Source organism: Urocampus carinirostris, chromosome 7 (genome assembly GCF_059441175.1).
Source record: "Urocampus carinirostris isolate Australia breed hairy pipefish chromosome 7, RoL_Ucar_1.0, whole genome shotgun sequence".
Lineage (NCBI taxonomy): Eukaryota > Metazoa > Chordata > Actinopteri > Syngnathiformes > Syngnathidae > Urocampus > Urocampus carinirostris.
This window is the reverse complement of record NC_142355.1, coordinates 1,550,187-1,574,447: the sequence shown is the minus strand read 5'-3', so window position 1 is coordinate 1,574,447 and position 24,261 is coordinate 1,550,187. Positions and strand designations below refer to the sequence as shown.

Here is a 24,261-nt window from a genome sequence, read left to right as displayed (position 1 = left end):
CCAAAACTTGACATCACGTTACATTTTGCTGAGTTTCCGGCATGGCAAAATTATTTTTCACTTTTGAATGAATTGACTCATGTACGATTGCAAAGGTTGTACGGCCTAAAAACGTCGTTTGTTTTAACAAGATTTCCATTTTTTTTCCGGTATCTTTTGTCGCATAATACTAACATGTTTGGGGGGCTTATTTAGTCGGTTGCACGATACACAACTGTATTTAACCGCATTTTTTAGTGGAAGTACAATGTTGGCAACAAGATTCACTTGATATCATTGGAAATGATTTGAATGCTACACGAACTTTTTCTTCTTTTCCCTTTTTTCAGTTTTTTTTTAAATTCCTTTGAAAAAATCTCGTGTTTATTTTTTCCTAGCTGTTACTTTTTTTCTTGCTTTTTGTTTTTCTTTTTTTCAGATTTTTTCCTGCTCTTTTTTTCTCTTTTTCCTGTTTTTGTTTCTTTTTTTTCTCAGCTTTTCACTACTTTTTCATTTTGGTTTTATATTTTTTTTTTTTGCTCTATTTTCCCCCATTTTTTTAAGTCATTTTGTGCATAATTTTACATAATATTTGGTCACGTTGGGATTCAAGGATCTAAAACATCCTGAAGAGCCGTTTGGGACCCGAGAGAGCCGTTTTTTTTTAGTGAGCCGAGCCGAAGAAGCCGGTTCTCGAAAAACTCTACTAACTTTATTCAACTTCGTTCTACTTCGACATTGACTTAAGTATCGCATTTAGAACACAGCGTCAGGCGAACCCGTGTATTTTTGCCTTCATGCATTGTAACTTTGACTTAATTCGCTTTTTATTTAGCAAATTTGAGTCTTGATTTTGGTGAGCTGACTCGATTTTCTTGTGCGCGGAAAAGCTCTGGGTAGTGCGCAATTGCGCACACACGCAGCTTAGAGGGAACATTGTTTGACACATGTGTTATTAGTACACTACTAATTCAACCTGATAGTCTTGTATCATTTTTCCTCTTCAAAGTGTCTTTATGACATGTTTCCCCCTGGAGTGCCATGTCCAATCTCGTTGCATGCAACGTCGATGACATCGACGGTAATTGTAAGTGTAATTCATATATTATACGGAATAGAAATCCAAATTGTTTTTTCTATTGATGACGAAACAGTCGTTGCGTAATATTAAAACACAAATATCAAAGTAACACGTATTTATTTAAAGAAGTCATTTTGTTGTCCAATGAGAGGCGGCCACGATTTGAGCGTATCGTCTTATGTCGAAGACGCCGATTGGTCAGCACGGGCACGTCGTCCCCACTCTGATTGGTCAAGGCGGGTGCGTGGTGCGTCTTCATTGGTCGTCTTCCTCCCATTTAACTGCCTTGTGGTTCCGAAGGCGGTCCATTGTCCGTAGAACTAAGACACACAGCGTGTGGCGTCTTCATCTTTTCAGATTTTGGTCTCTAAAAAACAAGATTAAAATGATGAAGCGGGCGTGGGGAATTGGACTTTTACTGGCGCTCCTGGCTTTCGGTGAGTTAACGCCGTTAATTCTGACGTCAAATTGAATTCTGTCGCACCGGGAACTTGCCACTGCTAGCATGCTATGCTAGCTTTCAGTGACACTCGCGTTTCATTCAAAAGTTTTCGGGATGAAGAATAAATGTACGATTTATTTTGACTCACTAAATGCGAAATTAATAATAAATTGATGTAATGCCTTTGCTTTTCATTTTTGGTCCGTTAATTGTGCGAAATTTCCTCATTAAAGTCATGTATTGGTGTGTGAGTGTGTGTGTGTGAATGGGTAAGTGTGAAGCGCTTTGGGAGGTCTTCATTGACTTGAAAAGCGCTATTTAAATGCAGACCATATATAAGGACGGACGATAATTATAGTAGCGAGTAAACGCACAGATTACAAATTTAAACCTTCCACAAAGGGCAAAATATCCACCCACAATGTGTCAAGTGGTCATTATTAGCAGGGTTGGGTAGGGTTACTTTAACTGGATTACTTTCAATGACTTTTGGATGACTCCAATACCAAATATGCTAATAAAAGACAAAAGAAACTAAATATGATTAAAATGATGACTCACAACACGTGGTAAGCGTTCTCTCCTGGCTTTGATCTCTTTGATCCCCGGCAAAACATAAAATGCAACAGAAACAAAATGAAAATAAATCCAAACATCATTTTTGCCGTTCCATGTATTCCGTTACTCCCCAAGCCTGCACAAAATTTAGTCATTTTATTCATATTTAGTTTCTTTTGTCTTTTATTAGCATATTTGGTATTGGAGTAGTCCAAAAGTCATTGAAAGTAATCAAGTTAAAGTAACCCTACCCAACCCTGATTATTAGTCTCATTACGTGATTATGTTGTCATAAATGTAATCAAACTCAAGACTCCATAGTAATTACCGTTTCTAAACATTGCCTTGTTATTTTGACACACATTAAGAATACATTTGGACTCTATTTGCTTCATGAAAGTATTTTTCATATTTCACAATTAAATTACGACTCTAAAATTTTAGTAAAATGGAAAAAATATACATTTTGAACTTGTTGGACACATTCGTGGTTGATCCACGGTCGAGTTATCATAGTATTAGTCCAATAGTAAACAAAATAATTGCTCAGTTTCTTATTATAACTACTTTTTGAATATGTCAAGTCCTGTTTATTTGTTTGGCCCTTAATCACAAAGAGTCAAAGTGCTGCACGGATCAAAGACTATTGCAAACCAGACTATTATGACACCATCCCCTGATCTAAAACCTACATGACGGCCAATACAGATTGTCAACATAAAATATAGGTTATTCATATGCTATAGAATAGAAGTGATTTAAACATTTCCACTGAGGTTGCAGATCGAATCTCTGGGGGAAGAGCATTCCACAACATCAGGGCTCGAATGGAGAACGCTCTTGAACATGCAGATTTCTTCTTTGCTCTTGGGATCAATAGTAGACCAGCGTTTTCGAAGCGACTGCTCCGGACCGGAACATAGGGAAAATTAAATCTGAAAGATACGTTTTTAACTTGTTAAACATATTCTTGGGGTTGATCAAATAAGCTGCTATCACATTATCAGTCAAATAGTAAACAAAATAATAATTGCTCAATTTCTTATTAAAACTACATTTTGAATAATGGTACAATAAAAGAAAAAAAGCAGGGATCAGAATTTTCCGCGGATTTCCGCTGTTTTTGAACCCCAAAGGTCATTCCCGTAAATCGTCTAAATTCGATGAGAAAATATTTTGGGGGGGTGAGGTATGATACGTGACTGTTTCATCACCCCAAGTTAGCAGTTAGAGATCGCGAGAAAAATCGGCAAAAAGAAGCGCAGCGCATTAGATCTATAACACACAACAAATAGATCGGCTCCTACCATTGGTCGATAGGTTCGCTGATAACCAATCAGCGGAGCTTTTGTTCAGAGCATTGGCTTTCTCAAACATGGCGCTCCTTCCGGTCTTTTCAAACGGTGAAATGAGTGTTTGAAAAAGTAAATATGAAAATACTAAGAAAAGAAGACGAGGCTTTTGTCTCCGAGATTGATAAAGGAATCAAGAATAAATTTAAGTGGTCATGGCTGGAGAAGACTGTCACAGACTGACATGTATTTTCTTTAAGCATGTTCAGTTTGTGCATTCTATTTTCAAATTAATGATGAATGGTTATTAATGTATAAATTTTCATATATATTGTTGATTAGTAGCTAAATACAAGGTCCATCTTCATCATCAAAGCACAACAACAATGGTGATGGTTGTAACATTGTAATCCCCCAATTGTTTTAAACATCTTAAAACTGAAAAAAATACATGGTTTCTGTTTTGTTGGATTTAATTCATTCAAGTGCAATTTTCACATAGCAAATAAGATAAATGCTGTTGGCCTCAGGGGGGCTTCGCCCCACTGAGCCCCCCACCAGGCTCCGCCCTGGACCTGGCCGGGGCCTGCGGCCCCTGGACCCTGGCTATTTCAGCTGAAAATGAAAATCTCCATTATGATCCCTGAATAAGCATCAATAATGTGTCAATGTATTTAAAAACTACTTTTCAGATTCCTTTTTAAACTTATTTACTTTATTTTAAATGTAAACAAAATACTCATTATAATGATTTCTTAAACACTTTAAGAAGGACAATTTTTAAAAAACATTTCTATTCTATAGCATATGAATAACCTATATTTTATGTTGATAATGTGTGCATTATTTGCCTCCTTGTAGGTTTTAGATCAGGGGATGGTGTCATAATAGTCTGTGGTTTGCATTAGTCTTTGATCTGTGCAGCCCTTTGAGACTCTTTGTGATTAAGGGCCAAACAAATAAACAGGACTTGACAATTTTACCTCATTTGTGCATTTCAAGTGGAATTTAGATAGATACTTTATTCATCCCCGCAGGGAAATTCACACTTCCAGCACCATCCCTACGCTGAAGAACAAAAAAATAATAAAGCAAAAAGAATACAATACACAATTTTTCATATTTTGTGATATATTATAGCCAAAAGTATAGTTTTGTGGAAATATAACATTTTCATATCAGATATTTCACTTTTGGCTGTAATTAGAAATATCCAAACAATTAAAACGCCAGTTTATTCCCCACACTAAAGTACGGAACAATGTAACAAATGTATATTTTGCCAGTTGAATTGAAAAATGGCTCTGCTGTTGGATGTAATGGCACTAGGAAAACTGCATTTAGCACATAAGCTAGAAGCTATCTTTACTTATCCTGACATTCGTTAATCTTATTTTTCCCTTTTAAGTCTTGATTACGCGTTTATCCTGTAGTGCCAATTCTATTCTCATTACAGACGATGTTCACTACGTTCTCAATGACAACAAAGATGATTCTATTCTAATACCTCTTTTTAATAAATCCAAAACGTTTCTTTTCTGGATTGCACTACAGAAAATAAACAAGTAACAGTAAAAAGGGGCTATGGTACGTCCCAATTAGGAATGACCTTTTTTCAATTGATGTTAAATCACTAAAAGGAAAAGCTCTCCAATTCTGTCCTACTCGTATGATGCCGATAAAGGCCGTCGGTTTGTTCATTGGTGACGCCTGTCCTTGAATTTCAGCTGCAGTGAGGGCCGAAGACGAACTGGACGTGGACGGCACGGTGGACGAGGACATTGGCAAAAGCAGGGACGGCTCCAAGACGGACGATGAAGTGGTTCAGAGGTGGGAAATTGTCTGGAATGGTTGTCTTTTCTCCAATGTTTGACTTAAATCCGACAAGGATCTGGTTCATCGGAGTGTCTCATCAAGGTCTCCGTAGGAATTGGATTATTTCTTGACTGGGGACTGGTCAACTTTAAGAAACCAGTGTGTATTCGGAGCAAATACCCATGGATTTACGATTCCCTAAATCGCAGATTATCAAAATTGTGTTTTCATTCCTTATTTGGTGAATCCTTTTGTCATTTATTTGAGTTTTTATTGACGTTTGAAGTGCATTACAGTGTGACTTTCAGTTCTCACACATAGATGTAGGTTAATTCTAAAACCTTATTGGTGCACGTCAAAGTAAATTTTCATGATGCCGTAACGCAAACAATAGCAGACTGGCTTCTTTCGAGAAGAAATTTGTCATACGCTTTTTCACAGCTGCAAAGTTTGAATTTTGGACTTTTTGGGGGATGTCCAATTATTTGTTGTTGTGAAGTAGGGCTAATTTCTTAGAGAGGCTGAAAAACATTTTATTCTACACTCTTACGTGGAAACGTCAAAAAGGAGGGATGTCATATTCTGTATTTTTTATTATTGTAGCTTTTACGCTTGCAAATGTATAGATGTCCAATGTTTTGGGAAATACTATTAAGCTCTGGCTGACCCTCGCCCACTTGACTCACTCGGACAAAGATTGGAAATTGTGTGAAGAGCACCAAGGTGTGTGTGTCAGTAGGGGACATTTGGAAGGAAGCAATTGATGCCAGAAAGATGACATATTATCTCAAACGTCACCGAACAGATCTGAACTAAGCATTGGAGGCTTATCGTCATGATTTCATTGTTGAAAGTCGATGAAAAGCTAAGGCGAGTGCAAGTCTAAGCTGCATATTCCCAGGACAAGGCTTTTTACCATCCTGTTATTATTTACCCTGAATCATTCAGCATAACATTGCACAACATTTTTTACATGAAAAAAAACTGCGATAAGGTAAAAAAGCTAAGCTCCAAAAGTTAACAATCACGTATGAATACCAACATACAAAACTAACACAACAGGCCGCTGAACTCCCATACATAGCGTCAGCCTAATAGTAGAGATATTAACGTTAGAAATAACTTATTATTACAATCAAGTGAAGTGATAATGATGCCTCAAACTCTTTTTCACTTACCCTAGAACAAATGCAGACATCCTTATTAACGTTATCCACGTTGAGTTGGTGCAGTGGACGACCGCTTAGCGTTATCCAAAATGGACCCTTTTCTCGATTTAAATGCGGCTTTGGATAGGTTAAATACACACCATCGCCCAGTTTCTCCGCATACCTTGTATCGGATTTGCATGTACCCCAAGCAGACCGTTTGCCTATCTGAAAATTGAAAATGTAGGCACCCTGACCCGAGTGACACGGCCGCTTTCTTGTGTCCCGTTTCATCTGGAGGGACGAAAGCATGACCAACTTGGGTGTTGAGGTGCCTAACTTGTTTGGGCGTTTGGGTTGGCCATGTTCCAAAACATTGTTTTTTGCTATTTTTTCTTTTATTTTCTGTACTATTGTATGCGTTTGTCTTGCTGTCGGTCACCCCTCTTGAGGGATATGACCTATATAAATAGATAGATAGATAGATAGATGGATAGGAAGGGAAAACAAACTGCAATGCAATTTAATGGAAATGCCAGCAGAGCTTCAGTCTATGGAGTCTGAAATGTGCACTGTGATTGCTTGGATACTTGAGGGCAAGGTTTAGCCATAGGTCGATGGCCCCTAGCGCCCCCTGTCATTCTTTGGGCATCCAAAATCCTTTTTTTTTTGAAGATGTAACGTAGGATGAAATGTCGTAAAGGGTTTAAACAAATACTATTCAGCACTTCGAAGTGAAAACGCTGTAAGGAGGGGTCGCTCTATCCCGAGACTATGTTGAGAGAAGCACAAAAGAAAAATGGACTGTATTGCGTCAAACAATTTGTTATTTAAAGTATATCCACCGGTTAGTGTCGTTTTTGAACACTACACGAGAGTAAATCTTAGTAAAGGAATCGGACATTTTGAGAGAAAGAAATGTAAGAAGGGTTTGCCGTATCCCAAGGGTCTACTATATTGGTTTAAAACGGACTCTCGGCTAAAGTTTTGCCATTCCCCACTCAGGGAGGAGGAAGCCATCCAATTGGACGGATTGAACGCAGCTCAGATTAAGGAACTTCGGGAAAAATCTGAAAAACACGCTTTCCAGGCAGAAGTCAACCGCATGATGAAGCTCATTATCAACTCGCTGTATAAAAATAAAGAGGTGGGACCCATTTTGAAAACCAAATATAAGGTGTTGTGTTTAGGTGTGTTTCTGAAATAATTTTGTGTTTAGATCTTCCTCAGGGAGCTGATTTCAAACGCTTCGGACGCCCTGGATAAAATCCGCTTGTTGTCGCTGACCAACGAGGACGCGCTGGCTGCCAACGAAGAGCTAACCATCAAAATCAAAGTATGGACGCCATTGTGGCTCTCTAATGCTCACTGGATTATAAGCCGCCCCTTCCGTAAATGGACCTTTGTGAAATAAATGAGACACGCCGGACTAATTGCAGCTATAGCACCTAAATTGTTAATGCTTTTCTCATTTTATTTACTGTATTCCGGTACATAATGCGCCTTTTTGAATTTCTGGCCCTTTTCTTTTGGTGCGCCTTAGTCTTGGAAATACGGTAAAATTTGATGTTGTACAACGCCGGCCGGCAAATTACGGCCCATCGTTTTTAATCTGGCTCGCCAAACGAAAATCGCTAAAAATTATTAAATATATCATCGCACTAATAACACAAGTGCCAACTAATTTTTTTTTAACTAAATTGTTTCTTCAAAAATGATCTTTTCCAATTTATTCAACCGATCATTTTAACATAGCAAAAAGCATTTCTGCTTGATTTATGATCTTGACAGACATTTTTTTTCTCTCGTCTAAAAATGACTTTTTTTATGATAAGGTTTCCTGTGGCACTCTAGTTCGCAGTTTCCTTTCATGTTACTCTCTGCCTCTAAAAAATCATACTTGCTCTGTATTTGCAATTTTTTTATCATTAAGATTTTAATATATTGAATTTCAAATGACTATTTTAGTGCATAGTGTTTTATTGATAACGTAGAAAAAAATTGAGGAACCATGTAGGAGCTGGCTCTTCTTAATGAGCAGAGCCAAAACAGCCAGTTTTCTAAATGGAGTGGTCCTCGTGGAGGTTTTAAAATGTTGTATTTTAAAGCGAATCTCAAATGAGTTATTACATGTATATTCATTTTGAAAGAAAGATGGGTCTTTTTTCCTCCATATTCTAGACTGTACCAAATCAATCTTTTCCCTCCTAGTCTGGCCGCCATGCCACATTTTTGACCCAAATGCGGCCCGCAACCTGTTCTCGAAAGAATGTGAAATTGACCAAATCCCCCATCTTTTTCGTCCTTGTGGTTCAGTCGGACAAGGAGAAAAACATGCTTCACATCACGGACACGGGTATCGGCATGACCAAGGAGGAGCTGGTGCGAAACCTGGGCACCATCGCCAAGTCCGGCACCAGCGAGTTCCTCAACAAGATGACTGAGATGCAGTCCGAGGACCAGTCCACCTCGGAACTGATCGGCCAGTTCGGCGTGGGCTTCTACTCGGCCTTCCTAGTGGCCGACAAGGTGCTGGTCACCTCCAAGCACAACAACGGTACTCAACACATCTGGGAGTCTGACTCCAACCAGTTCTCCGTCATTGAGGACCCTAGAGGGGACACCTTGGGACGCGGCACCACCATCACGTAGGTCCCCCCGGCCGTATGGCAAAACGAGCACCTGCGCTGATCTGTTTTATCGTAAAATTCGTTCTACGAGCTGATATTTTTATGCTACAATATAAACACTGCGGCTTGTTTCTTTTTGTGGCTGCACTTTTCTGAAACCCGTGCGCTCTAAATACACAACACCGTGATTACATCTGAAAATATTTCAGCATCCCTTCTAGAAAAGAAATGAGTTGCCAACATTATACATATAATGCATAAACGGAGGTTTGACAGTACTTATATTTACAACATACCAATGATATTTCTACCTTCTCACCCACAAATCGAGCAAAATCCTGTAGTGTTAATTTATGTCCGAAATCAACAGAAGTGGAAAATGTCAATCATGCCATACTTTCTGTATCATCTGCGTCAACCTCCGGTCACTGAAGTTTCCTCTAATCTTCTAGGAACGATGATAACCCAATGCAATTACGTATGAGGTTTACAGTTGAGTAGACACATAACAGGAGTCAAGTCATGTTTAAGGAGGTGACCTGAAAGCCCTCCCCTGAGCCCTATTTAAGAAGTCTACTATTTTTCACATAATGCAGGGGTGGCGAACAAGTTTAACACAAAGAGACGACATTTTCAACTGAGAGTCAAAGAGCCACACCACCCCTGACCTTAACCTACGCAGATAATTGGCAGTCAGTTATGTGTCCGGAGCAACATAAAAACATCTGCCAAATTAATTTCAAAATATTTATTATTTGTTATTTACTCTGATGGATTCAAGTGTGTTTTAAGAGGTGGGGGGGTGACTAAACATGAAACGAGGCAAGGAGCCACACTATATAAAAAATGTGATGAGGCAAGGAGCCGCATTCTCATTGGCCAAGAGCCACATGCGGCTCTAGAGCCGCGTGTTCGCCACCTCTGACACAAGTTCGTAGCTGAATAGACTCTAAAATGGGGAGCGAAGACATGCATTGATTTGAAATTGCAAGGAGAACAGGAGAAAGCTCGTTAAACCCTCAAGACTTACTACAACATGCTCAAGGACCAAATGTTATCTATAAAGTTTGGTAAACGCTCTTAAGACAATTTAAATTTGAATTGATACAGGAACCCCTCAAGATGTAAACATTCTAACGTGTACTAAAAATCCTCTCCTGACCCCTTTCTTTAATAAATCAAGGTTAGAAAGGGCATATACGCTCCTAAGGGTGTGGAAATCAAAGACGCGCATTATGACTGGCTAACGGTGACAATGATGTAAACCAGGGGTGTCAAACTCATTTGAACTCAAGAGCCACATGATAGAACAAACATTCTGCTGGGGGCTGGACTAGTAGATTAACGAGAAAGAAAAAGAGATAAAGAAATAAGAGAAAGGGAGGGAAAAGGAGAGAGGGCGGGACAAAGAAAGAAAAAGAGAGCAGAGAGCGTGAGAAACAAGAGATAAAAAGTCGTGAAAGAGAGGGAAAAGAAAGGGAGAGGAGTAAAGAAATCCAAAGAGAAATGAAAAGACAGAAGAGAAAAGGGAGCGCAAAGGGTAGGAAGAGCAAAAAGGAAGTTAGCGCAAAATAAGTTAAAAAGACAAAGGGAGAGGGAGGGAGGGAGAGAGAGAAATAAATAATTACAAGTACGGTGTCTTTGTGAGAGGCAACTGGCTTTGGCAACATCAAGTTGACATATTTCAACCTGTAGCTCATTTTTCTCTTGCGCTTCTTTGAATGTTGTCTCGCGGTCCGGATTCAATCCCTTAGCGGACCTGATTTTGCCCGCGGGCCGCCCGTTTGACACATGTGATGTAAACAATGCATAGTAAAAATGACATTGGTGAGGTTTCATAGTCAAAGAACTGGCACCCTGTGAAATTTCCTTTGCAGGTGTCCATCATAAAAAACGTGACTTGAAATGATTAGTAGACCATGTCAACCCCTATAGAACTAATTCAGGGCCATCGTTTGCTTATTGTCTATCTTTTCCTTTTCAAGTTTTTTATGAGAAGGCCATTTTGTTTTTGAAACGATGGTCATTATTAACAGTGTTCCTATTTGGCAGGTTGGTGATGAAGGAGGAGGCCACAGACTACTTGGAGTTGGAGACCATCAAGAACCTGGTCAGGAAGTACTCTCAGTTCATCAACTTTCCCATCTATGTTTGGGCGAGCAAGGTAATGCACCAAACGACACTCGTGTGTCTTCAGCGCACCAGGTTTTTGCATTTTTAAGCTCACGTTTGATGGTTTTGCCAGACTGAGACAGTGGAGGAGCCCATCGACGAAGACGCAGAGGCGACTGAAGAACCGGAAAAAGAAGCCTCTGATGATGAGGTTGATGTGGAAGAGGAGGAAGAAGAGGACAAAGACAAGCCCAAAACCAAAAAGGTACAGATTTGTGCCCGTTTATCCAGACATTCTTCTCGTTTTTTTTCTTTTTTTATCTTGTTTCTCCGGTATTGCTGTGTCTAATCTTGTTGCAAACAATTTTCGCTACGTTATCAACTTTGTCAGGCGCTTTTTAAACAATAAATTGCTACTCAAAATTCTATGAAAAGCAAGCAACTCAATTTACTGGGCGGAAGTCAGGCTAATTATTTTTACCATTTTTATTTTTTATTTTTTCACAAAATACGTTTAAAAATGAAGACCTCTTTAAAAAAAAACTTACGACACACTGAGGAGATCATTTCTTCTTCATGCCATGAGGCTTTTTATCTCCACCCGGGGGGGTACAAGCCCACATTAAACCCCAAGCCCACATTTGCATATTACCCTATTTTATTACATTGTGTATTTTTCGTAACACTATTTAAATGCTCTTTATTAACACTTTATTGGGTGTTTTTGTATTCTATATCTATTTTTTATTAACACGAGGACATTGCTGGAAGTGTGAATTTCCCTACGGGGACGAATAAAGTATCTATCAAATTATTCCCAATATAATTGTTAATCTCTGACCTTTTGATTGACGCCAAAATATATTTTTTCACGGCCTGTATTAGCCTAAATGGGCCTGTTTGATAAAATAGAGATCAAAATACATATAGCTGGTAATAACCAATTCAAATTATGATTGACACATTGGCTAGCCAATGAAAATTCCCAAAATGTATACACATTCCAATGAGTATTCAAATCGGAGCCCAAAATGAATGTGCACAAATGCTACTTGGATCCAGGACTGCACGCAAGTGTGCAAAATCATTGACTTTTGGGAAGATAAGTCTAACATTTACAACTTTCACAATGTCTAAAAAAAAATTAAAATACATGGTTGCAAAGGTTTTAGTGCTGTAAACTGGTGGTCTTCAAATGGCCACTTTTGGAAATGCTTAAACCTACCATGCGTCAACTACAAGGATAATTTTTTCAGATTCTGATTGTGGCCAGGTAAGGCTTCAAGCTATTGTCTCACCCGTTTTCCAGCTCAGATGCCTATGCGACACTTATCTCCGGGCTTTTGATTGCAAAAACCAATTCGGGCGAGAATAAAAAAAAAAAAAAATCGTTTCTGTGGGTTCCAACTCTGATGTCTCTCAATGTCAGAAGCACTTGTAGTGATTATTACAGTTTAAGATAATTGTTTATTCGTTCTTTTTGAAATTCAAATATATTCCAGTTCATGGGCTTCATGAAATAATCTGTTCATGTATTGATAATTATAAGTAAGCAGTTCAGAATAGAATGATAATTTTATTGCTGTATAAAACAAATGTATTCATCTTTTTACTGATTAACTGTAACTACAACTCTGTAGCGAGCTTTCGTCCCACCTTTTTATCTATTTAGCAAGCCATCTAGCTAGCTTTTTACATCTTTTTTTGCATGCTATAGATAACATTTGAGCTTTTTTGCTAGTTAGCAAGCTCAATTTTGGCGACCTTGTTACATACCTATCTAGCGTTGTTTTTAGCTTTATATCTGGGTATTTAGATTGAATTTGACTTTTAGCTAGCCATCTAGTTCCCTTTTTAGGTTTTTACCTGTTAATCCTTTTTAGCTATTTAGTAAGCCATCTAGCTATGTTGCTGTTTTAGAGATGTATCTGAAAGTGTGTGCCCTTCGCACTAATTGGTAACAAAAGGTAGCTTTCGGCTTGAAATAGTTTGGAAATGCCTGCAATAGAATATGGTTGCATAACACCTTGAGCAAAAGCCTTTCCGTCTTCCAATCAGGTGGAGAAGACCGTGTGGGATTGGGAGCTGATGAACGACATCAAGCCCATCTGGCAAAGGCCGGCGAAGGATGTGGAGGAGGACGAGTACAATGCTTTTTACAAGACCTTCTCCAAGGTGAGACCATCAACATTTCGTATTTCGGCCAACTGGGTGGAATACGGCGCACAGTGACAGTTAAGAGACTTCAATTGTAACTCCAGAACAGAACACGTTCTGGCTCGCCCTTTTGAATCTTCCCTCTTGATTCTGGGTTCTGAGGGGTGCTTGAAATCATTGAAAGTGCTTGAAGGTCAGGAAAATGCTTGCATTTCGGGCAACAAGCTTGAAGTTGTTTCTATTGCCGGTTTTCAATGGCAGTCTGACTCTCTAGACCAGGGGTGGCTAACCCGGTCCTGGAGAGCCACACGTCCTGCATGTTTTTAGAAGTTTCTCTGCTCCAATACAGGTTATTTCAATCACCTGGATCGTTATCGAGCTCTCACAAAGCCTGTTAACAAGCTGAAAACTAGCAAAACCAGTGTGTAAACAGGAGATGGGCCCCCATTGAAGTTGCCTAGGATCATTTATACATTTCAAAGAACAAAGCAAAGACATCCTACTATTCCCCTATTGTCTATGTGTCATCTGCATCTAACTTTAGCTTTCTCTTATTGGCCATCTTCTCCCCGCATGACGGCATGCCAAGGCAGTTGTTTTGTGCCCAACAATCTCTGGTTGTCCTGCGTCAGTGCACCCAGGCATCCTGTTATCAGAAATGTCCTAGAAAAAACATTTTCCACACAGCCTGCCCTGACCTTTTATTGTACATTGAACTAAAGCAGAGTCAGTGAATATCTTGATTGCATTAAACTGAATACATGTAACTTGTAGACAATCGTATAAAATCCTTTACCGACTTGGGCATTCGTGCAGATGGAGCAACTTTCTATAGAAACCTGATTTGGGCAATAATTTGGCCCGGAACGCGATGCACGATGAAAATCTGCTAAGTAGCAGAACCGCAACACATCAAAGGATTACTGTAACTGGAAAACTCGTATAGTTATGACTGAAGATGTAGTGACATTTTACTGTATTCTACCATCAACACTGTACAGACTACAGCACCCATCACTGAGGAAATGTAATTGATGAGGCCCTCTGAAGCAAGGATCCTGTTTATTCTAACTTTCCTTTTAACGCATCCTGAATTTTCATCTAACTTCCCCATCTGACATTTGGCTTTGTCTCCCCATAGGACAGCGAGACTCCTCTTGCGCACATCCACTTCACGGCGGAGGGCGAGGTCACCTTCAAGTCCATCCTCTTCGTGCCCACCGCGGCCCCCCGTGGTCTTTTCGACGAGTACGGCTCCAAGAAAAACGATTACATCAAAGTAAGGCCCAATCGCATTTGTTGGCGAGGACCGCTTCGAAGCCAGGTTTAGTCTAACGCGGCGTCTGGTCTCAGCTTTTCGTCAGGAGAGTTTTCATCACGGACGACTTCAACGACATGATGCCCAAGTATCTCAACTTTGTCAAGGGAGTGGTCAGTACTTTTCGTCTTGCCTAAATTATTGTAAGCCTTTTAATATTGGCTATATCTGTTTTCCAATTGGCTCCAGAAATCCTAATGCACACATGATTCGTCCTTCACCGTAAAATAGGCTTATTCCGAAAACATGTATCCTGAATTGTTGAGTTCATAATTGCCCAACTCGATGATAACCGAATGAAGATGGTGTCCTAAAATAAGATGAATGAATAAATGAAAACTTTATTCGAACTTTAAAATAAAAACAATAACTCAACAACAAAATAATGTTGCATAATATGTTTGAAAAGGGGTAGTAAGAAGCAAATGCTTGTATTCCCTACCCCTTCATCCTACCTATGAAATACACCAATGTTATAACAACAATTAATATAAGAATAGCAACAATAACACAAAGTTAACCATAGTTCTAGACTCACCATTCCCAATCTCACTCGTATCCCATTTCCTTCATCTCTGTATTCCGCCAGGAATGTTTTTTTGTATTTAAATTTGAACAAGTGAATAGTTCGACACCGTTTGACCTCATCTTGCAAACCGTTCCAAAGCTTGACTACACACACACATACTTTTCCTGTTGGTTCTCACCTTTGGGATTATGAATCTACTACAGCCCCTTAAATTATAATTTCCCTCTTTCCGAATGAATAATTGATGGATGTTTTCTGGCCCTGTTTTTGTTGACCTTAAATAGGAGTTGTACAGTGACAAATTTGGATAAATAATCCAATTTTAATGATTTGGACTGCATGACTAAAATATGAGTATGATCTCGATATCCTACCCCTCTGTACGGTTCAAATTGCACGTTTTTGGAGGATAAAAAATGACGTGGTTTATTTCAAAAATGTATATCATACTCTGTAACCCTCCATATTAATCAGTAAGAAATAATTGCCCTTGGAGGTTGACGCCGAATCTAAATGTTATCCACAATATACTTATTGCTGCCATAGCAACATGACTTGTGATTTCAGAATAAAGTAAACATTTGTATTCAGCAACCAATAATTATTTCACTCAACCAGGTCATAATATGAAGCAGTAATCATGTAGCTGTTAGCATTACTTGTTAACATTTATTCGTTAGCATAATTTGTTAGCATGACGCTGTCAGGATTTAGCTGTTATTATGACTCGTTAGCTCATTGCTGACCTTGTTTACAGTTAGCGTGAGATAATATTTGGAAATTATTAGCAAGTATTTTGGAAATTCATGTCTAAATAATGGGTTAAAAAAAAGTAACCCTCAAAGGCTGATCGCTGGCTTAAGTTATCCATGAATGTACTTATTTTTCATCCAACTGGGTAGTATTAACATTTATTTTGGAAATGCATATCAATTTTTTTTTTAACAAATGGCTTTTTAAAATAAAGTGGCTTCAATGTGTTTTTTTTTTTTTTTTTTTTTTTAAATAACATGTTAACATTATGAGCATAATTTGTCTGTGCAATTGTACTGGTACTGTGAATGCTGCTCCCCAGTAAGTCACACTTGTATTATTAACATTTTTTGATGTTTATCCTTTTACCTTTTGCATTGAAATTATATATCGATAAGAACATTCTAATAACGCGACAACAAGTTTTTAAAACTTGTATCTTAAAAGCAACTATCCTCCAAAAAAGCTGTTGACCCCCGGTCTAGACAGTAACCTTTGATGCTTTTTGACATTTTTGTTAGGTGGACTCTGACGACCTTCCTCTGAACGTGTCCCGAGAGACTCTCCAACAGCATAAACTTCTCAAGGTGAGTTCCGGATCTGAGGTCTGGCAGACCCTCCGCTCACGGCCCCCTTTTTGTCTTCACCGATCAGGTGATCCGTAAGAAGCTGGTGCGCAAGACTCTGGACATGATCAAGAAGATCGCCGAGGAGCAATACAACGAAAAGTTCTGGAAGGAGTTTGGCACCAACATCAAACTGGGCGTCATCGAGGACCACTCCAACCGAACCCGCCTGGCCAAGCTGCTGCGTTTCAACACCTCCAACAGCGACACGGAACTGGCGAGCCTGGAGCAGTACGTCGAGCGCATGAAGGAAAAGCAGGACAAGATCTACTTCATGGCTGGAACCAACCGCAAGGAGGTACTGCGGGCTTGATTCACTAAGCAATCTGGAGAAACCGGTTGAATCATTTTATAAACCTCGCACTGGGCACCAAGTCTATAATCTGAAGTCAGGCTGGCTTGACTATTTATTTCAATTCCTTGTACCGTTTTGGTTCCACATTTCGTTCTGTTCTACTCTTTGTGTTTGGAACGCGATTTAGCAGCAGTGTATCTCCTGCTGCCTCTTATGGATGTTAAGAGGGGACCGTATGAGAGTGGGATTGTTCCGACTGTGTTGTATGGTGCAGAGACTTGGAGCCTGAACGCAGATTTGAGAAGGAAATGAAATGTTTTTGAGATGAAGTGTTTGAGGAGTATGTTAGGAGTGACAAGATTGGATAGATTGAGAAATTAAATTGTGAGACTGAACTGGGGTAGTAGTGGAACTGAGCAAGCGTGTGGTTAAGGAAGTACTCGGTTGGTTTGGACACATGGAGAAGATGGATGAGGAACGAATGTTGAAGAGGATCTACAGAGCAGAAGTCAATGGAAGGAGACTGAGAGGAAGGCCGCCATTGACGTGGATGGATGGTGTTATGAGTGCACTGCAGGAAAGAGGTCTAAATCTAGTGGAAGCTCGACCTCTTGTTGGTGATAGGAAGGAGAGGAGAGGTGTTGTAAAAGGATAGTGGGATGTTTGGACGCGTTCTAAGGGATGGGCAGGGCACCTGCATGATGCGGCGTGGGTAAACCAGCAAAAGCTGTCGGTCCCTGCTGTCAAACAGAGTGTTGTGTCACCCTGACCCGAGTGACACGGCCGCTTTCTTGTGTCCCGTTTCATCTGGAGGGATGGAAGCATGTCCGACTTAGGTGCCGAGGTGCCTAACTTGTTTGGGTGTTTGGAGAATTGGGTTGGCCATGGTCCAAAAAATGTTTGTGTGTTTTTGCTCTTTTTCCCCTTTATTTTCTTTATTTTGTATGTTATGCTGTTGGTCACCCCTCATGGGGGATATGACCAAAGTCGATAGATAGTATCCACCTAACTCCCCATCCGAAACATGCAACGAGGCTAACGCCACGCCGCAATCTATCGACAAAAAACACATGTCAATCAGCAGTTTCCGTAGAATACGTCAAAAATATCGATCTCCGAAAGACTGTTTCTGAAAACTTGACGATAGTGATGGTGTGAAAGGCACAACGACGGAAGTAGATGGCTGTTGATTTTAATGAGGCCATTGTGTCAGTGACAGTTAATCTCATAAATCAAAGCTCTCAATCGAAAAGTTGGTATTTTTCTGCCAGTTTTGACAGAGGATCCATGAAGTTCTGGAAACATTTCTTGTTTTGCATGTCTAAAACATTGGAGAGATCTTTTTCAGGGGGACCAAATGTGATTTTATTTTTTATTTTTTTAATTGCCCCTAATTCATGTGGTGTGTTGTTTCAATTGTGGTATTTCACCCACTTGGTTTTAAAATTAATTTCAAAAAGGCAGACTAACTGTAGAACTCCAATATAATGCCAGTGTTTTCTCGTTTGTGTTCAGGCGGAGGCGTCGCCCTTCGTGGAGCGTCTCCTGAAGAAAGGCTACGAGGTGATCTATTTGACGGAGCCGGTGGACGAGTACTGCATCCAAGCCTTGCCGGAATTCGACGGCAAACGTTTCCAGAACGTGGCCAAGGAAGGCGTCAAGTTCGACGAGAGCGAGCAGGCCAAGGAGAAGAGGGAGGCCCAAGAGAAAGAATACGAGCCCCTCACCACGTGGCTCAAGGACGACGCCCTCAAGGACAAGGTCGAGTCGCGTCCGTTTATCAAATACAGAGATTGGCGACCGTTTTTATGGTTTGACTAGTCACCAACCATTGTATCTGTAAGGTTTTAACATTTACTAAACTGAAATCTGACTCCCAAGACACTTCATGTGTCTAAACCTTTATAGTTGGAGCATGTTAAGGTCAGAGAAATTGTTGCCCCGAATATAGTCCATATATTAATTTAGCCGAATCAGAGTTGAACAAAATCGGATCTTTCTTCCCTGCCAATTACAATCGTGTGGAGGAGAGCGACGGGGGCTCCAGGGTTGCCCACTTTTATGACACCTGGCGATGAAATGTTCATGCCCCATGACCAAGCCGCCGGCTGATTGGTCCGCAGTAATCGATGCAAATTTCCCAATAATCCTTTAAAGCTTGGGAGAAGGGTGTGATAGGTCATCGCCCTACCCCCCCAGTCGAGGTGATAAGTCATTGTTATCTGCACATACTGAAACCAAAGGCACATTCCAAAGCAAAGGTTTACGACACCCTTCTTAAGAGTTGCACTCAATGCTGAGGTCAAACTTAGGACAAGTATTTTTGAGTATAAGTGGAATAAAATAGTATACAACTTCATTATTGGGCCACGTCATCGGATATTATTCAATTTTATTTCGATTTTAGCGTGATGTTGGTTTCAATATTCTAGTTTATTTTTGCAAAAATGTAAAACAAATGCACATCTGAAATCAATTGGGCGCAGTTCTCAGTCAGTCGAGACATACTTCCATAAACCTCCATCCATATTTCAGGGACAGGAAAATAAATAATGCATTCAAATCAAGTAAACAAAACAAACTGGCTCGTTTTGAAATCCAGCACTTTGAACAAGGGTCTTTGTCGTTTTTATTTTAAGAATTAACGTTGGTTCTTGGGACTGCATGCATTTCATGTTTGTCAGGCCCTCCAAAAATATGAAAATGTCTTCTCATTGGTTGCCTAAACCAAATTTGTTGACGCGGTTGACTCATTGCGGCAGCCCTAAAGCTCCTTCAAATATTTTTTTAGATCGAGAAGGCGATCCTGTCGCAGAGATTGACCAAGTCGCCGTGCGCTCTAGTGGCCAGCCAATACGGATGGTCGGGCAACATGGAGAGGATCATGAAGGCGCAAGCTTACCAGACGGGCAAAGACATTTCCACCAAGTGGGTTTGACCTCCGACCGAGAGGGGGCGCCACCGGCCACGCGCTAACCTTTTTCCCCTGTCTGTTGTCGCAGCTACTACGCCAGCCAGAAGAAGACCTTAGAAATCAACCCCAAGCATCCGCTCATCAAGGAGATGCTCAATCGCGTCAAGGTGAGTGCAAACAAAAACGTGGCGATGAGAGATGTCAACAGAGATCGTTCACATTCTTGTATTCCATGAAGATAGTCCTGGGCGATGTGCCCAAAACTGGTCTCGCGTATCGTTGATAATCTCTATTGATCACATCCTATTGCATTTGAAGTCAAATTTTGTCCCGGGATTGTCAGAAAAAAGGCGCACAGTGACAAACAACTGTGGGGTCTAAGACGCAGACCACCATAGAGCTATAAATTGGCTAACGGTGGAAAATACACCAGGCAAGAGACTTGTTCAGCTTTTTTAACCAGCTGCAGCCGGGGAGAGAGAAGCAAAGGGGACAAGCAACTCACTCGTCCACACTTACTCACTCACTCTCTGACTTTTCATTCTTCATCGTGGCAAAATTATATCACCATAATTATTTATCGTTTTATCACCCAGGCCTAGATGAGTATGCTTGACAATGGATTTAGATGATGGATGGATGAAGGACAAGAATGGATTTATAGGATGAATGAGTATAAATTACACAATGGAATTAGATGAGAGATGAGGATAAAACAAATATATTAAAAAAAAATAAAAGCATCAGTTAGATTAAGATAATAAAACCAAAAATGACAAATGTACTTGCAAGACTTTACAAAAAGGAAAATGGTTATGAGGGGGGAGAGGACTGTTACGTTTGTGTGCCTGATATTCATGAGGTTTTAAGTTTTGTGCAACGGTGGATCAGTCCAATATGGCAAAAATTTGGATTCGGCGAGATTCGAACCAGAGATGAGATGGTGAGAGCAGTGAATCCTAACCCCTCGACTAATGATCGAGTAAAAGGCATTTGACTTTAGGGCCATCACACTATTTTTATTTATAGTGCCAAAGCATAATGTTGCAGATTGGAGGAAAGTCATACTAAACGATATTTCTGATAGTGTTGATCATTTGCGTTGTTCGATAAACCATAACTTGCAACTGTAAACATTGGGGCGAGCACTGCGCAAGCTCAGCAACAATGTGGCGCTTTGGGTAATGTAGTTCTTTTGTTACGCACTTAACATAGTGGATTGGATAGTCACTTTGTATTGCTTTACCGTTTACTTGAGTCATGAAAATATTTGATTTGCAGTTGCAGATTTCTACTTGACAAGTTGTCTCAAGGCGTGAGTTTGATTTATGTGACACTGCCGTGTTAACAAACTTTATATTGTGGAACTGTTTACTTTGGTTGTGTGAAACGACTTGAAGTACACTAGCGTATGTCTACTTGACCAGTTGTTTGACTAGAAATTGTGAAACTCACTTAATATTCAATTTTTGGTTTTGTCGGTCTTCAGGCGGAGGCAGAGGACGAGACGGCGCGGGACCTGGCCACCGTCCTCTTTGAGACGGCCACCTTGCGTTCGGGTTACCAGCTGGCCGACACCAAAGCTTACGGGGACCGGATCGAGAGAATGCTCCGGCTCAGCATGAACGTCCCCCTGGAGGAGAAGGTCACTAAAATCTCTGTTATCTACTAGCCCGTTTTTATTTTTTCCTCCGGCGTGTGGCCCCCATGCCAGAGTTTGAAACCCCTGCCTGGTTTAGAGCCCAAAAAAAGCTCCCGGTGTCTCATTGTCCTTTGTGACTGCAGGTGGAGGAGGAACCCGAAGAGGAACCTGAAGAAGAACCCGAAGAAGAGCCGGCAGATGACGACGACGACGAGGAGGAGGAGACGGCGGATGAGGAAAAAGCAGTAAGAAAGCGTCTGGTTTTTAGGCCTCTTTAAAGGGACAGTGGGTAGTGTTTAGCGCCTCCAAGTGGTAAAACAGACCTTTTTAAGTCACACCAATATTGATTATATTCAGCAAAAAGGCGTATTTGACATCAGATGAGGCTCACCGATAAAACGCCGACATTATTTTCAGTCATCTTGCTGCTGCAGATATCCCCAAGATTTTTTTTTACTGTTGCTTTTCTTTTCTCTCCATTTTCTTGTTTTCTACATTTTTTTTTTCCACAATTCCTACATGTTTCTTTTCTTTGTTTTATCCCTTTTTTTCTTGCCCCCTCTTTGTCCTTCGCTTAGTTTTTACTTTCTTCCCATTTCTTTTTCCTTTTTATCATTTCCCCTTGTTTCTCTTTGTTTTTTCTTTGTTTTTATTTTCCCCCTTTCCCAATGTTTCATTTTTATTCCCCTTTTGTTTTTCCTCCTTTTCTTCATTCTTTGCAAAAGTCTGGGGGGGAAATGCATAAAATGGTGCTTTTTGGTCACTATCAATCTCTCTAGTTTTCTTTGGTTGCACAACACCACACCCTGACACCTAGTGGTCGACTCATACACTGTCCCTTTTAAAGAAAAAATGTTTGCACTTTGTCATCTTCCTTGTGTTTTGTAGCACTTGTTTTCAGTTGCATTAGACCAGGGGTGTTAAACTCATTTGAGCTCGGGGGCCACACGATTGAACAAACATTCTGTCGGGGGCCGGACTAGTAGATGAAAGAGAAAGAAAAAGAGAGATAAAGAAATAAGAGAAAGAGGGAGGGAAAAGGAGAGAAGGCGGGACAAAGAAAGAAAAAAAGGGAGAGGGAGGGAGAAACAAAAGTAATAAAAAGTCGTGAGAGAGGGGGAAAGAAAAGGGAGAGGAAGAAAGAAATCCAAAGAGAAAATAGAAAGACAGAAGAAGAGAAGAGAGAAAAGAAAGCGTGAAGGGTAGGAAGAGAGAAAGAGAAAAGGAGAAAATGAAGTTAGAGCAAAAGAAGTTAAAAAGACACAGAGAGAGAAAGAGACAAAGAGCAACAAAGGAAGAGAAAAAGAGAGACACAGAAAGTGAAAGAGACAGAGTGGGAGAAAAGGGGTGGAAAAGAGAGAGAGAGAGAGAGAGAAAAATACAAGTACAGTGTCTTTTTTCGAGGCACCTGGCTTTGGCAACATCAAGTGGACATATTTCAACCTGCAGCTTGTTTTTCTCTTGCGCTTCTCTGAGTGTTGTCTCGCGGGCCGAAGTCAATCCCTTAGTGGGCCTGATCTGGCCCGCGGGCCGCCTGTTTGACACCTGTGCATTAGATGATACTTTGAGTGTTTAATGAATGAATACACACTGTCCCTTTAACATTCCTTGCGTGTGTGTGTGTGTGTGTGTTCTCTCTTAGGACATCCCAGAAAAAGAACTGTGAGGCTTGAAAAGGTGGTGGGAGTGAGACCGGCGCCCTCTTCTGGTCGGGGGGGGGGATTTTTTTAAGGAGCGCCTGTTTGTGTTGTGTCATTTGTTTTTTTTACATTCCCGGCGCTTGTACATTTGTTAATATTTAATGACATGTTGATGGGAGGATCTCCAATAAATGTTTCCTGTCGAAAGGACAAATGTCTTTGTCTTTTACTTTGAAATCCAAGGAAGTTGCCATTTTGAAATGACGATGCAGTATATTGTGTGTAAAAGTTTTACGTTTGCTTCATTTTGACTTGTTGGGAATTATGAAAATGTGCAGTTTACCAAATTGTTCGAATGAGTTATCTAAATCCATTAACCAAACACAACAATTTATGCGCACTCCTTTCTTGAGGGAAAAGATGAACAAGAAAGCCCACATTTTTACACTGGGGCAGATTTAATTTCATAAACAATTTAAGTGTACTCCATTGAAAATGGCTGAATTATTGACGTTGGAGTCTCTGAGAAGCTTTTTTTCTCAAGTCCTTTAGCTTTCTCTTATTGGCCATCTTCTCCCCGCATAATGGCGTGCCAACTCCTCCCATGGGCGTGCCAAGGAAGCCCCCCTGGGCTTCACCATCTGGTAGGAGAGTCCCGATGTCTGGGCTACTCAAAACAACACCGAGCGTTTCTACGTCATCAGGGCCTTCTGCGTCTGGATGTGCTGATGATCTTACGTCCCGTTCCTGTAAACGACATTTTCCACCAGGGTGCCCTGACCTCGCTCCACAGCCCAGTCAGTGAATATCTTTTGCATTAAATGTACTTTGTATTCGATCGTGTAAAATCCTTTATAGTCAAATGTATAAATTCCTTCAGTGGGAATCCTGTAAGCATTCCTTCCATGAAGCGGGAATGCTTCAAACCTATACACAAAAGCACTTTTGGGATCTTTTTTTTTTTTGCAGGAATTAATACGACAAGGATTTATATTAGCTCTTGAAGTGATTGTTAACAAAAGCATAGCATCAATCAACTAGAAATCTCATAATACTGGCTTTTAAACGAGCAGATTTCTTTCGGTCAAGAAGAGTAACCAGCTGTAGTTAGAAATATGACCACTGGATGGCGCCAAAGGCAAGCCCCACAAAAGATGTAACCGGATTTTTCTCTTTGTCCCACTTCTTTTGACTATCTTGTCCATCTTTCTCCTTGTTCCTTTCTCTTAGGTTCTACTCTTTTCTTTCTCATCGACGAATCAAAAGAATCTCGGTTAAAAAGAAATATTCTTCTATGGCATAATGAAGACGATGGCAATTGGAGGGGGCG

At 40.3% G+C, this 24,261-nt stretch overlaps 1 protein-coding gene across 1 annotated transcript; it reads left to right on the top strand.

The window, feature by feature from the left end:
* The first annotated feature begins 1,328 nt into the window (after window positions 1-1,328).
* hsp90b1 (heat shock protein 90, beta (grp94), member 1) lies at window positions 1,329-23,145 on the top strand. The gene is made up of 18 exons (XM_088339523.1): window positions 1,329-1,497; window positions 5,080-5,182; window positions 7,321-7,462; window positions 7,535-7,651; window positions 8,632-8,963; window positions 10,998-11,109; window positions 11,191-11,322; window positions 13,116-13,232; window positions 14,356-14,493; window positions 14,568-14,645; window positions 16,336-16,401; window positions 16,469-16,738; window positions 18,251-18,496; window positions 19,527-19,663; window positions 19,738-19,816; window positions 21,139-21,294; window positions 21,435-21,536; window positions 22,934-23,145. The coding sequence occupies exons 1-18, from the start codon at window positions 1,446-1,448 to the stop codon at window positions 22,955-22,957; spliced, it is 2,403 nt and encodes an 800-aa protein (XP_088195649.1). The 5' UTR covers window positions 1,329-1,445; the 3' UTR covers window positions 22,958-23,145.
* The last annotated feature ends 1,116 nt before the right edge of the window (window positions 23,146-24,261 follow it).

Coding starts and splice junctions, on each gene's coding strand:
- hsp90b1 (XM_088339523.1), top strand. CDS start 1,446: ATGATGAAGCGGGCGTGGGGAATTGGACTTTTACTGGCGCTCCTGGCT. Junction 7,463..7,534: donor CGCTGTATAAAAATAAAGAG/GTGGGACCCATT, acceptor TTTTGTGTTTAG/ATCTTCCTCAGGGAGCTGAT. Junction 19,664..19,737: donor GGCAAAGACATTTCCACCAA/GTGGGTTTGACC, acceptor CTGTTGTCGCAG/CTACTACGCCAGCCAGAAGA.